We start from the raw sequence: 16,074 nt of genomic DNA on the forward strand, positions 1-16,074 counted from the left end.
ACATAAACAAAATTACTGAAAAACATTTTAGAAAGTGTAAAAGTAATAATTATAATTTATAGTAGAAAGGGGAGAACGGCAAAATTTATTAACAATAGGAATACAGTACTAAATGATTCCTTTACCCCAGCCAGGCAGATCTTCACTTGTACGTAGATTATTTTTAAAACTTCTCACCAGTCCTAACAAACATTTCCACTAAACCATTCAATTAACATATCTTCTAACAAGCTGCATAACAGCTAAACCAACCATGAAAAGAACTTTCAGTCAGAGCTATTCATTGGTTGCTACATCTTCATTCATTCAGACCCTGTTCCCCATTAGCACACTTTCACTCTGCCAGAAAGCAAGGATTATATTCTCTATCACAAAGCCTGGATTTTTCAAGCAACTCCTTTATTACTTCATTAATATAACCTTTACCCTTTTCTCTTTTTTCTTCCACATCTAAATGCCACAGAATGAGGATGCAAGACCTACCACCTACCCTGGACTTCTGTTCTTAATCTTTACTCTTGAAATACCTTTGACTGATTTAGCATTTTTCCTTTATAGAAATAGAGACAGTAGGATGCAAAATCATGTCCCTAGATCAATGCATCTCAAGAGAGGAATGTATTTGATATATCTTGCCACTTGTTCAATATTTGAATGACTTATTTTTTATTGTATTTTTTTGCCCATTTCATGCTGCTGGGCATGTCCAAATGGAAAATTCCTAAGGAAGAGGCAATTGTGCAGTTATTATTTCTTTTTCTCTGGAAATAAAAATGATGGAAGTAGTTAGAAAAGATGGAAAATTAAAAAATGGAGGACTATATTATCTAGTTCCGTTATAAAAATTTATGAATACAGCAGTATGATTGCTCAGTAAAAGCCTTGTGTGGAAGTGTTGTCTGAAACATGGTTTGCATGCATCATAACAAAACTGCTGGTATCTGCATCTCTTTCTGTGTATATGTACAGTATTTATGTTTTTTTTTCAGTGCCTTTGAGTCAGTTTTTGACTCCTGGCGACTTCCTGGACAAGTCCCTGCAGTTTTCTTGGCAAGATTTTTGGAAGTGGTTTGCCATTGCCTCCTTCCCAGGGCTGAGAGAGGGTGACTGGCCCAAGGTCACCCAGCTGGCTTCATGCCTAAGCTGGGACTAGAACTCTCAGTCTCCTGGTTTCTAGCCTGGTGCCTTAATCACTACACCAAACTGGCTCCTGGTGTGTGTGTGTGTGCGTGTATGCACGCTAGAACATATAATTGATATGTGTGTGTGTGTTTGTGTGCGTCTTTCTCTCCTCTCTCTCTCTCATTTATTTATTATTCCAATTTCTATCACCACCTATCTCCCCCTGAAAAGGGGGACTCTCATACACACACACACACACACAAACATTTACGTGATATTAATACTATTTGTTTCAGCTGCTGAGCAGGTAGAAGAATGGATATTAGACATCCCAAACTCAAACCCAGCACTAAAAAATGCCATCTAGCTTTCTTGCTTTGTCTACATCATACAATGTTCAATAAAATAAAATAAAATAAGGAAATAAAAGCATGAAAATATAAATTTAAAATGTAAAATAAAATTTCTCTGAATATCCAAGGTGTTTGTGAAAGTTGATGCTTCACTGTGAAGTATAGATAGACTAAGTATTATTTAGTAACAATCCTAGGTTTGGAATCTAGGCTGCTACAGCTGAAAATTGGCATACTTTAGAAAAAGAATATAAAAGGGGGAAGAGTAAAACTTAAGTCACCCACTTCAGAGTTTCTAAGTACACATTAACTGCATCTGAGAAAAGAAGCAGGTGAGGGAAATATTATATATCCCTTTCCTGGCTGACATCGCTACACTTCATATTTTACTATCTTCCTAATCTTCACCTCTGAGGCAGCAATCCAGGTCCCCAAATGTGATGAGTGCTTGGTTCATTCGTACATGTCTACAACATAAGAAAAGGATGGAGGTTAGTGTCGAAATCTGGGAATTCGCTTCCTAGTTAATAGGTCTCTTATAAAATCAGTAATTCCGAGAAATGTATATGATGAGTGTTATTTTTGAAGACATTACTCTAAAATGTCAACATTACCATTAAATGAGATATGGTGGTTCCTGCCATCCAATCCTGATGCTATCTAAACAGAACTAGGTCCTTCTGAATGAAGTGTGATTTACTTAGGAACAAGGATGCTCAAGGCTGCAACCTTTCATCCCCATTCTGGATGAATGACAGATACTTTCCAGGAGACAGAATTTTATAGGAATCTGCTTCAAAGTGCTGAAACTTGTCTCTATACCATAGAAGATGCTGCATCTGTTTAAATTCTTCCCATTTACCCAATAGTTAGGACACAAAAACCCTAGTTGAAATTGCATCTGAGATAATTTTAGCCAACATTATTTCTTTCTCCTTCTCCTCAAGAGAAATTGTAAGACTTCTAAAAATTATGTTGCACTTAGTCCAACTGCTCTCTATCATTTCATATAAATATTAAAGTGGCTATGATTAAACATTGAAATTGCTGACTTGCTTTATCTTCAGATGTTTTTTTTAACCCAAATTTCACATCAGCCACATTTTGTGGCATTACATTACATCAATGCACAGTACAGTATTGTTAGCATGAAATACATTCTGCAAAGGGAATCAATATTGCTGATAACATCAAAATTGGGACCATACCAACAGGGGAAATGAATGATGAGTTTTTTATTCCTTATGTCTAACTCCTCCCACCTTCTCACTTTTTATGGAAACAAGGCTTTCGAGGAAGGTATGGTGAACTGAAGATTGCTTTGCAAAAGGGGAGTTGATGACCATGGCAAAGACCAAGGAACCAGTGAGTAGACCAGTTCCTCGGACCTCTCCAGATAAGGAGAGATCGCCCACATGTGATCCGGATGGCTGCTCCTCATGAGGAGACCACAGGATAGCAGTTTTCCATGGGTTTGAGTGCTGGGACATGATGGGACTAGCCATTTTGCTCGCAACCATGGTGGAGACTTTTAAAGGACACTAAATTCGCAAACCTCACTTTCTAATCACTTTCAGAAATTGCTCATTAACTACTTCTAAGCTATTAGAGGCCTTCAGAATGACAAGTTTGAAAATGCTGGGTGAATTTGCCTTTCATCCTGAACAAAAGAAAATTTAATCATAAACTTAAGAATTTAAAGAATCTGAAATAAACAGCAAAAAGCTAAATAAGATTTTGATCTAAAAAGTTATAAATGGACGAAGGGTCAAGGTAAAATTGGAATGTTGAAACTTTTATAATAAGATTTTGGAATTAATTACAAACTACAAACATCTTCTTGTGGGAAATAGATCCTATTTTGGTTTTTACAAGATGTAACGTAGATAAGCAATTTCATTATTTCAAAAACTGGACACTAGATGGGACTAAAGATTTTAGGTAGAGGAAAGATATACCAGCCTGTAAGATAATGCAAACCATTATGACAATAAAAATACTGAAGGAGACTTTTGAAGAATGGAATCACAAAATAGTAGCCACGATATCAACAGTGTTAATAATGATGTCTGCTTCTATGGATAGACGATGTCAAAAAGATGTTATTGAAGAAATGACAGATGTAGAATAAATTTTATCTGACAAGATAGAGATGGTATTGAAAGTGGATTTACAACTGACAGGCCAAGAGAATGACTTTGAAAAGGATTTCACTAGATCTTCAAAAGAAACTGGCTGAGGTTTTAAAATTTAAAAGGGAAATACAAATGACAAATGAAGAGAATGACCTGTATAATTTTTCCTACTTGATTTACAAAAGAGGCTTGTTAAGGCCTTGAAGAACTGTGTGATGGGACAAAGAAGAAATGAAGAGAAATCAAATCCTACGACAATATTTGAATGAACTAAAGATTAAGACTGTTAGAAGTAAAAGGAAGGAATATAAAGTTGGTTTATTTAATCAAGGTTAAAACAAAATATGTTGTTACTTCTGGTTACCCTCTGCTGACAAAAGGACTGAAAATATGATTTTTTTTGGATTTGTTTATAGCTAAGAGATGGGATATGAGATGAAGAGGTAAATGTTTGTGACTTTAGAGAGGGTAAAGAGTCACTAAATTTGTTTATACTTGTGATGAAGTCAATTTTTATACATTTCATTTCTTTTCTCTTTCTTTATCATATTCTTTCTTTTTTCTTTTTTCTTTCTTCTTTCTTTTCTTTCTTTTTCCTTGTATATATATATGAATTTCCTTGTATATATATATATGAATTTTGATTATAATAGTAAAATCGAATACAAACTAAATACAACATAAACTACAAATACAAAATAAACTTTTACTATTTTACTATTATAATTTTTACTATTATAATCAAAATTCACATATATATATATATATAGAGAGAGAGAGAGGGAGAGAGAGAGAGGGGGGGGAACAAGTACTTTTCTAACAGCAGGTTTACCCCCACTCCCATTTTTTTACAGTAAAAAAATAATTGCCACTGCAATTATTCTGGACAAGTAGTCCAGAAAGAGGTAGACATTTTAGGAAAAAAGAGGTGCAAAGGAGAGGGCCATCAAATATAACCCCACATGAGTAGCGCCTTGCATACTGTTACCCTTTTTTTTTTTTCTTTCCAGCCAGGTTTTTGGTAGAAAGGAAGGGAAATTTGATCTGGAGATAGATTCCCTCTCTCTTTGTGCATGGGTGTAATCTGCAGTCTGGAGAAAGTTTTACCATTCCTCTCTTATGTGCTGCTTTTGGTCTTCTGTTGGACACTTCCCTACTCAATTTTCTGTGTGACTGCATACGTATAGGTTTAAGCACATATATCAGGTTACTATCTCATCTAGTTTAGCCTAGAATCTCCATTTTGTCGAAGTAATTCATTGCATGTAGAGGACATATATTTGCCCAGAGAAGGAAACTGATAAATGAGGGATAGATGAATATGTTCACCAATTTCAGGATTACATAGTGAACCTACTCATTTATTAAGTGCCACAAATAGCAAGAGAAACATCTCACCAAAAATTAAATGTTCTATTTCTAAGCAATAATTTTTCTGAACATGAAATTAGAGCTAACAATATACATCCATTTAAAGCTATCAATTACAAATGTTGGAAACCAAATACCAGCTGGCTCCTCTACAGAGTTGGAATCTTGGTCAGCTTTCTTGATTGCCTGGAGACTGGGAAAATCTTGGGCATTTTTCAAAGCTTATTCAGTTGAATAAAGTATAATTAACTGGTACTTTGAAAAAGACAACCAAGGAAACATACTGAAGTGGAACACTCCAGTGAGTAGATATTGTAGTCAAGGCCTTAGATCAGTGTTTCTCAACCTTGGTAAGTTTAAGATAGGTGGAATTCTTACTGGCTGGGGAATTCTGGGAGTTGAAGTCCACCCATCTTAAACTTGCCAAGGTTGAGAAACACTCCCTTAGATGATGAACATCCAAGATGCAGTTACCACAACATAATCCAAGTTGCACAAATATTTCTTTAAAAAAGCTACTATGAGCCATTAGATGGGCTTATAAAATGGAGAGTTGTTTTGGAGTTTGGTGGTGTCTAAATTAAATTGAATGAATAGGTTGGACATGACATCAAATAAAAATACCTGGTTCTTTCTTATGTCTTTCAAACACTGGGATATTTTTGTTGTCATCAACACGGCTTACAGAGGGAGCTCAGTAACACTACATATATTTAAGTTTCAACTTCTGTACTTCCTGAATTCCATTTCCCATTGTAGTGTGTGTGCATGTGTCTGAACTTGGTATAAGATTTCAAAAATCTAATGAAGTGGACAAGTCATAAAGTTTATGCTAAATAATTTTTTGTAGCTTTTATTGTGTTATAAGACATAAGATGCTCAGAGGGCACATACCATATTACCCCTCTGCTGCTCTGAGAGGTAGCAAATTGAGCAAATCTATGTGCACGTTGGGTCACGATATCTAATCAAAGCTTTACTTAGATTGCAAATATGGAAATAAGGCAAAGATTTTGAAGTTGCAAAAAGATTCAGATCACAATTACACATCTGCACAGCACTGCATCTGAATTGCTATGGTTTTGCTTTTTCAATCCTCATTTGTAACAGTAAATATGAATCCCAGAAATGTCAGCATCCACAAAGTTACTTGCAAATACAGATCCCTGAAAAGATATACATTCTTCACTTTCCTCATTATTTGAGTCTCTTATGCCTTTTTCCCTTCACTTCTGCTCAAGAGCATGGTGGAAGGAGTTTGTGGGAGTCCACTGTTAAATTTGTAGAGGGTGTGTGCGTGTCAGAACTGCTTTTTAAAAAAAAAATTACAATATAACCATGGAGATGCTGAGACAATGCAAAGAGGAGTGCTGATGAAGGGTCTGCTCGTGGCAGCCTGATCATGTTTGCAAGGATGAAGAAGGAAACGCAGGCACCATGAAGGTGGAAGCTCATTCCCATGTAAGGGATGCCTGGTTGGGACAGTAGTTCAGGAAGACCTGAGAGAGGGCAGGCTAATTAGGTGAAGTTAATCACTCTTTTCTGCCTTGGTTCCAGAAGAATACTGGGAAGGAAAAAGTGAGAGAAACATGATGTCTTTGTTTTTCTGGGCTATCAAGTAATGACTTTTGTCTCTCCCCCATCTATGACTGGAGAGACTTTTGTTAACAAAGTGGCAGCACATCTCTGCTAGTACTGATAGCTTTTATCCTGGAATGTGAAGATTGCCAGCTGCCTTCTTTATTTGGAAGACCAGTAAATGTTGCTAGTAAGATCGTTTAATGAAACTTTCACTAGCCTGTGACCCTCCAGGTTGTAATTGCCAGCCACCATGAATAGCTTGCTGAATGGAATTATAGGAGTTACAATCTAGCTTGGCTGGAGGACACCCCACAGGGGAAGAGTGATGTAATAAACAGATGAGAAAAGACTTCACATCCTCATTAGATGGCCTAGTGTATCCCACATGGATGTTGTACCAGGAGCACCTTGAGCAGAGGTCAATACAAATGTAAGAAATGTGCCACATTACAGCACTTGTGGACAAGTGCCATTAAGTAATGCCCCAGCAGGCAATTCATTCTAAATTTAATAAAAAAGAGAAAGAGAAAGAGCTTTTACAGTCTTTTTATAATAAGATAATGCTGTCCCCTTCCTTCTTTTTAATTAAACATAAATGAGGTTAGACATGAATTCCAGTTTTCTTGACTCTTTCAACAGTGTCTTAGGTCAGTGAAATGGTTACACTTATAAAAAATTAATAAAATTGTAATAAAAATGAACCATAGCAAATGAAAAATGGGAGAATTGGTAGATAAGTATTCTTCCTTGAAGTGTTATATTGGGACAGTTTCTAAGGCCTTTTTAAAAGATCACAAAGAATTGGAGAAGTCTGTAACTATTGACAAATGTTACATTTAAAGATAGCATTAAGGAAATAATAATAATAATAATAAAAAAAAAAAAACAAATATGTAATGGGTATCAAGTAGAGTGGATGTGTGATATCTGCCTCTAAACATGCCTCCAGCAACAGACCACCAATTCAGCATACATCCTCTTTAGGGCCAAGAGCCAAACCAGACTCTTGAAGAGCTTGACAGTGGCCTTCCTCCCAAAAATAGGTAGATCAGGAGTGACAAGTGGTATGCCAGGAAAAAAACCATATTGGATTGAATTTAAAGGAAATTAAACTGATTGCTGTTAATTTGGTTATCTCTTATGCATTTAATATGTGTCCCATTCTGTTGCACTGAAAGTGGCCATCTGCCAGCCATTTCTAGAGTTGCTCTGAGGATCTGGGCTTATGAGGTCTACATGGAGCCCTGGCCCTGCAGTCTGCGTACAGCACTTGGACCTCTCCTGTACTTGTATTGTGACACGTACTGTATGTATTTTAAACAGCATTCACAACAGCAATAACAGGGCTTTCTGCTGCAAAGAAAATGATGTGTGTGCAGGTGCAAAAGACTGCGGTTGGTGTGCATGGGAATGAAAGAGTCAACAGATATGCAACTTTGATGAAAGAGACATGGACGGTCTGCAGATTATGTACAATACCATTATAAGGCATTGCCTAGAAAGGACACTTTCGAACACAGGGGCAGGATGTCCTGCAAGACTACATTAGTCAACTTTCCTGTATGTACTGTATGTCCCAAATCTGGATTAAACAAAATGCTAAATACTTATTTATTTAGCAGATGCATCTTTCTTCTGCCACAGAACATTAAGGTGGCATATAAAGGGATTCCCAAGTTAATGTCCAAACATTAACCGAACTGAACATGCTTGGCACCATCCCACAGACCCAGCTGCAATCACGTGTCAGCCCTTCAAGGTATGGTAGGAAACAGACACTGCAAGGATTACAAGGTATAGCTGTAGGGTATAATAACCGAAAGAAAATAACAGAAAGCCTGCTAGAATTTTCTTTTGCCTCCTCTTACACCAGACAGAATCAAGGCAGGATTCTTTAAGTTCCTTTCTCATGCTTTCTCCTTTCCCAGGGCTAAGTTTTTGTTTCACCTCCTTTAATGTCTCCTGCATTCCTTCATCAAGTTATCACTGCACTCCTCTATATGATGCTGTTGCAAGCCTCAGTGTACTGTAGTCTCTTTTGCTTTCCCATTCTAAGCTGTTTAAAGTTCATTTGGCCACTCTGAAGAAATATAATAAACTGATAGTGTATCCCTGCCCGGATAAAGCCAGGCATATATTCTAAAGGAAGAACTCTGTAGTATCACATGTGTATGTTTTTATAATGCTAAAAGTGGTTGACTCTAATTCCTGTGTGAGATTACTGTCATTCTTTTGTCTCCAGTTGTTTGACTAATGAACAACCAATAACTCTCCTGCTACTTTCTACTACAGGTAGTCCTCGCTTACCGACTGCCTTGTTTAGTGACCATTCAAAGTTATGATAGTTAAAAAAACCCAGCTTACTGACCAATCCTCACATTTATAACTGGTGCAGTATCCTGCAGTCATGTGATCACCATTCACGTGCTTCGCAATCAGCTTCCAACAAGCAGAAATAATGGAGAACGCAGAAGTGAAATTGCAAGTCGCAGCCATATGATATCTCACTTAATGACCATGGTGATTTGCTTAATGACTGAAGTGGAATTGAGGTCATAAGTCCGATGTGGTCACATGATGTTTTGCTTAGCATCCACAGTGCTTAGCAACAGAGTCATCGGTCCCAATTGTGGTCGGTAAGCAAGGACTACCTGTACTTGATGAAGACAAGAACTCAAGGTGACAAGTGTGTGTGTGGGGGTGTCATATAAAAGGTCTATCAATGGAAACCAAATGTCCTCAAAGACCTGCTCATGATGGAAAGAAAAGTAATTGGCATTTACTTTTCTGGCATGGGTGGGAGGGGTTATGAAGCAGGGGAATCCACCAGTCAAGGGCCATAAAAAACATGGTCCAGAAAGGACATCAGCCCATCACTATGGCCAAAGCAAAGGAAGGAGTTGATATCTGTAAAGGGATTTATTAAGTCAGCTTTATCCAGCCAATTCACACATGGGAGTTAAGCAACTTAAGTCTCCAGAGCAGAAAAGCCCTAATTAGCTAGTTGTTTCTTTCCACTTCTTTCCCTGAACTCCACTTTTACAGTAGGGGAGTTATCCCTCCCACCGCCACCGCCCCCACCATATAGCTTTGAAAGAGTACAATTTTTCAATGGAAGAGGACTGGAAGGGAAAGAATTAAACAGCTTAAAACTCCATGATGTCTCCATATATACCTATAAGCCTTGGATACTGTCACTGCATTTGATAAAAAAAGAAGCATTAAAGAGAGACATCTCCTTTCATTACTCTTGGCTCAGCATTCACATCCTCTTTGTCTTCAGGTGTATTTGCAGAAGGAAGGAAGCTATCAGATGCCCAGGCTTGACACCTTCCACAACCTCAATTCATGCTCTTTTTCAGCATCATCCCATTCTGCTGAATAAGATTACTATTTTAAGCAGCAAATGTTAATGTCTCATGCAAAAAGAGAACCCCAACAAATAATTAATAAATTATTACTATATTTTTACTGCAAAGTATGGGGAGAAGTGCATTTTCTGGTTTATCTGCCCAAATAACATGGTCAACCTTAACCAATGTGCACCTTGACTTGGGTGGCAGGAAGAAACAGCCCAATGTCTTGGACCAGCTCTGATCTTTTAATCCCATGCTGTTCTATCATATATTTGAAGAATAGATATCCCTTTGATATTCACCTGTTTGTCTCTTTCCACCTCTGCCTTCTTTCCAATCTAGTGCTTCATTTCAACCCTTTCCCTATAGCTCTTAATCTTCAATTAGTGTGATTAAAATAAATATTCAGACCCATTTTAATTGGTGGCATTATATCCCATGATCATTGTCTTGCTATTGTTATCTGTACTTAAACTCCTGCTTTATTCACCCCTCCACAAAAGGATGTTCTTTTATAACTGTCATGGCTCATTTCATAATTTTTCTGAGATCTTCATGCTTTTAAATAGATGGTTTGCCAAGGAAAAACAATCACTTCTTTTCATACCTCTCCGGTGCTTCCTCTTTTGCATGGCTGATCATGCACAATCACAACTTACCAGTTTGCGCTGACACCACTGGCAAATTCCGCACAGGACAATGGTGACACTAAGGCTGATGGTGATGAGGACTGAGACCAGAAGGACATCGCGGGAGGGTGTCCCTGAGAAGAGAAAGCCCTCAAGTTAGCTGCATTAACCTGAGGAATAATTTTTCATCCTTGCCTGACCTGTCCTGTTAAGTTTTCTACCTGTCTTTGCTTCCCACCTCTTGGCAATCCCTGCCAATTGGGAAAGGCTGCCAGCTAACAGGCTGATGAACAGTTCCTTCTCTATGTATGCATCAGCTTGCCTGAGGTCCCTAGTTTTCTTGTTCTATTTTTGCTAGATTTCTACTGGGCTTAGTACTATTTCCTCCTAAACTAAACAAACATCTGGTTCATCCAATAATTTTCTAATACTTTGCTCTAATTCCACCCTGGTGAAGGAGGGGAAAAGAAGAAAAACAACTATGAATCCTTGGCAGTTCTACTGGTCTCAGACTGGGAAGATCAGACCAGGAGTTGAAGCTCTGCTGTTTGGGCTGGTAAGAGAGAGATTCAGCACGTGTCCCTAACATGCACAGGGCAAGCCTTATTGCAATGCAGCACCCAGAACCAACCATAGATTATCATTAGTATGCTTTATGATTTCATGGCACTCCAGCTGCACAACTCTCCGTAGAACAATTATCACAGAAACAGAACACTTTGTATTTTTTTTTAAAAGTACAGATCCATCAACTGTTAAGAACTGCTCTTCCCTCACAAACTAAAAAGAAAAGGGAAGGGAAGGGAAGGGAAGGGAAGGGGAGATGATGTTTGGTTGAAATGAAATCTGTGTTTAACAGCTGTTTGGGTCTGGATTATCCATAGAAATAATGTGCAAATCTTCCCCCAACCACAGAAGAATTACATACATCATTTTCTCTCTCTTACACCCCTCAAGATAACCCCACAATTTCACTCCCTGGATTCATGCTGCATTGCTGTTTTTATTTCCAATACGGTATTTATAAATATTGGAGCAAAGGATCCTGAATAAAGGTTGTTGTTTTTCTTCTGGGTAATAGTGGGGAAATAGATTTGTTCTTCACTGCTGATGAAGTGGGCAGTAGAGAAAAATATCTGAAGTTCCCCTCAGCCCCAGGCCAGAGAGAGAGAGCAGCCTGTTAGGCTGTGGGTTGTCCATGTGTGATCTAGAATTTAAATAGCACAGGTTCTAATTAGAGCTCAAGAGAAGGAATTCATATTCTCAAATAGTGGCCTTGACCTAGAAAAGTATGACAATATTGAAACTAGGGAATGTTTTAATTACAATTCACATGGAAGGGTCCCAGTTGTTTAGAGCCATGGTAAGCAGATGATTTGGCTACCTTCACAAGATATACAGTATATGGGTCAGAAGTTTTCAGTGGCTTAGCACAACTTTAATTCCACACACAGGCCTCCACTTAAATGTGCGTTCCATCAAATGTACGTAGTTATACAAGGTATCACGATTCAGCCCACATTCCACAGAGGAAGATAAATGGAAGGCAACAGATGAGTAGCAGGACAAAGCATGTACTGTGTAACATTTTATTTAACAGGTTATAATTCAAGATATTTATTTCATTATTATTTTCCTGGTATAAACAACTAGGGAAAATTTAGAGCAACCAAGCAATAAATCAACAGAAAAGACAATGAAATTCAATAAAGTCAAGGTAATACTCATTGAGAAGATGTAGCACTGTGTCTTAAATTAACAGTAGCCTCTTGTGTAAGAGGGTGAAGCATTATCACGGAAAATCCAAAGGATTTCTTTCATTAAAACACAAGAGATGGAAGAAAAAGTAGAAGGCTAATCCAAGCATATGTAATAATAAGCGTTACAGTGTGACTATATAGACCAGTGTGGCTATATCACTAAGCAAAAATACAGAAGCCAGCCCTCTTATCTGCTGTAGGATCTTGCACTAATAAACAGAATATCTAATTATCTGGGTTGATGACAGAGGACTGCCTATGAAGATACATCATAGCTGCTGGAGAAAGAAGAGTGGTGACTGATACAAACGAGCAATGCAAGCCCTCCTGCCCCCTTTCTCTGTGTTCCGGGTGCCTGCCCTAGATGAAATGGCTCTACCCAGACAGATAATTACATGGCCATCACCTGCTCTTGAAGGAGAAATGCCACTCCCACCCCTGAATCTGGATGGTGCAGAAGACCTTTTGCTAGGACCAAATATAAATAAAGGGTTCCAGTTTTCCCTCTTAACTGTACTTGGCTATGGTGCTAGTATGATCAATAGAACTAGAGTTCTTTTTTTTGTTACTGAAATAACAAAGAAGAAAGGACTTTTATTTTAAGAAAGGCAACAAAATAAGGAGAAAATAGGTTGTCATGCCGGCCACATGACCACGGAAGTGTCTACGGACAAACGCTGGCTCTTCGGCTTTGAAACGGAGATGAGCACCGCGCCCTAGAGATGGACACAACTGGACTTAATGTCAAGGGAAACCTTTACCTTTACCTTTAGGTTAACTGCACTAGGCTCTTTGAGGTATATATCTACATACCAAAGCTGGCATTCAGTGACCTGCAAACAAACCGAATGAAGAGACAGAGGGACCATGAATGAAAGTAGGACTACGCAACTGAGCAAAAGTAGCACCCTAAAGAAGCAGCCAAGGCTGACTAAGGACAAACAAATACTAATCCTCCCCCCGCCTCCCCACCTCTTGTTAGAAAAGCACAGGGCTTTTATTATATTTAGAGTCACCCCATAGCCTGCAGGCCCCTAGATCCATTATAACCACCATCAAATTGAAAGCACATCCTGATACAGTGACTCTTCCCAATATAAATAAACTAAATAAAGCCAGAGGAAGTTTTGCAATAGTAGCACATTTTTTAAAAAAAGTTTTCTCCTGTAAATTGTGTTGGTTGTGTTCCAGTGAAGAAAGAGCTTTCCTTATTAATTTCACAGAGACACAGACAATAGGGGCTATATCGATTCATTATCTCCATGATGTTTTTCCTGTCACTTCTTAACAGTTTCACCTCACCTCAGATTTCAAATATGACTTTTTTGGGGTGGGTGGGTTGTATCAGTTCATTCTCTACTTCTCTGTCATGACTGTTCTGAAAATCGTGGATCAGCTCAACCTCTTTTTCTGGATAATCTATGCAAGCTGGGATGACAGTGTGAAGCTATAATCAAATTGTTAAATGCATCTCTAATTGATGCTAATCCTGCTGTGGGAAGTAATCTAATATTTATTACATTTCTTGTACCACTTCAACCCAGTGGACTCTAAGCAGATGATCCCATGGAACTTCTATCATATTACTAAAGTGACATGGAACAGAATAACGGGGTCATTATTTTCAGCAACTTCTATGCTGTTGTGGTGATAAAGGAACTGGCCCTCTGAAACTGTGGGGCTTTGGGTACAGTTCTTGATTCCCATGCAATGATTTAAGTATTATGGAAAACATTGCCAGGAAAGGAAAGAAAAGAAATGGAATGTATGGAAGGGCATCAGAAGCAGGCAGACACAGCAATCACTTTATATAAGCTGGCATGGAAGGATTATGATAGTTTAAGGATTTGGGGCTTTTTAAAGATAGAATAAGAGGGACAAGCAGAAGTCTGAAAAATAATGAATATCATAACCAGAACAAACCAAATGTTCCAACATATTTTGCTGATATGAGCATGAGGAGGCCCAAATTAACTGAAGCAAATATGCACCTAGTAGCAAAAGGTATCTCCACACCAGGTCATTAACCTGTGGAGGAACTCCAGGCAAATCAGAAAACACTGGAGGCAGGTGCTTACTACAATTCAAGCTAGTTTACACATCTATAAAAACAATACAAGAAAGAAATGCCAGAAGTCCTCTCTCATTTATCTGACTCCTATTTTCCTCTGTTCACCTTTTGTTTTACCACTGATTAGAACAATTGCTGTGGGTACACTTCACTGGTGTAAATGATTGGTATTAGGCTTGGATTTGTCACACTAATTTGATTGCCTGCAAATAGGACCCAAGGAGAACAGCCCTCTCCTGCTGTTATTCTACAATATGCTGCCTCCCCATAACCATCATGACTAGTAGTCACCAATAGCTGTATCCTCCATAAAGAATTTGTCTACTCTCCCTCAAAGCAGTCTAAATTTAAGACAACCATGCAGAACTTAATTCAATAATTTAACTCTATGCTGTGTGAAGATGTACTCTATCTGTCCTACCAAATCCAGCTTCTTTAGATGATCCCACCTTTGAAACAGTGAGGGAAAGAGATCAATTTCTTAGTCAGCTTCTGCCAGCCCTTTGAGATAAGCTAGGTCAGGAAACAGACATTGCAAGGATTAGAAGAACACTACTTTATTGTTGTAGGACAGGCCCGTACAACATGCAGACTACCAAGCAGCCTTATCTGGCCTGGTGTTTTTTGAAAATTCAATAAATCCAATCTGCCAAACATTGCCACCTCCAGGAAGGATCTGCCATCGCTGCCTGGAAAGACATGCTGCTGAGATCCCCCAGTGCCCCCCTGACACTGCCAGCTCCCTCACTGCCATGGTGCTGCTAGTCACCAAACCAGCCTTTCTCAGCCTTTTGACCCTGGAGGAACCCTTGAATATTTTTCAGGCCTCAGGGAACCCCTGCACATTCAGGCTCAAATGTAGGACAGAAGTTACAAAATTATTATATTCATTTCATGGGTGGGCCTGTATACATGCATTAACAGTGTTCTTAAACTAAAAATAAAGAATGAAACTGACATCTTTAATGTGAAGTTGCCCAAATTTGAAATAATTTTTTAAATAAATTGTGATGTCCCAGGGAACCCCCAGTGTCCTCTCGCAGAACCCTACGGTTCCAGGGGACCCTGGTGGAGAAACCCTGCACCAAACAGTTCAGTGCCACAACTATTCCTCTATGGCTTGCAGTTATTTTAAATTTATCAGTGTGGCTTTTTCCCCCCTATGAGTTGTGGAGGTCTGTTCTAGGGTGTAAAACAGAATCTCCCCTCTGCCTCCTCGTATACCAAACAGAATCAAAGTGGGGTTATTTTACGTTTCTTCCTCACACCTTCCTCTTTCCCATGACTAAGTTGTTTTTTATGTTCTTAATGGCTGCTGAGTACCTTTGTTAAGGTTGTATCTGCATTTCTCTACAGCTTCTCCCACACCACATTATGTATCTGTTTTATACCCCACCCTCTGCTCTTTCTTTTTTCAAACTAGAATGGGAAAACATTGTAATATTTCCTTGTACATAATTATTCCAGCGTTTCTATCATTTCAGCTGCCCATTTCTGGACCATTGCCAGGTCCATAATATAAATTTCAAGGGTTTCGGAAATAAAGTAGTACAATGATAATTCAAGTAACAAGATAATTTTCCCACATGTGTAGCAGCTGTGCTACCTTTGGAAATAACATCTGGATCTCCCAAACAATTGAGCATTTATTGCACAATAAATAATATTTTGGAATGGCCTTTAGACATTCCTCTTT

The 16,074-nt window shown here is 38.4% G+C and overlaps 1 protein-coding gene across 3 annotated transcripts in view; it reads right to left on the reverse strand.

Moving 5' to 3' along the window:
• Window positions 1–16,074, reverse strand: part of SYT7 (synaptotagmin 7) — a 246,870-nt gene that overhangs the window by 98,127 nt on the left and 132,669 nt on the right. For all 3 annotated transcript variants that reach the window (XM_063289191.1, XM_063289189.1, XM_063289190.1), the window contains exon 2: window positions 10,578–10,681. In XM_063289191.1, the coding sequence (XP_063145261.1) occupies window positions 10,578–10,681 (104 nt within the window). The remainder of the gene's footprint in view (window positions 1–10,577; window positions 10,682–16,074) is intronic.

The sequence above is a fragment of the Candoia aspera genome, chromosome 1 (assembly GCF_035149785.1).
Source record: "Candoia aspera isolate rCanAsp1 chromosome 1, rCanAsp1.hap2, whole genome shotgun sequence".
Taxonomy (NCBI): Eukaryota; Metazoa; Chordata; class Lepidosauria; order Squamata; family Boidae; genus Candoia; species Candoia aspera.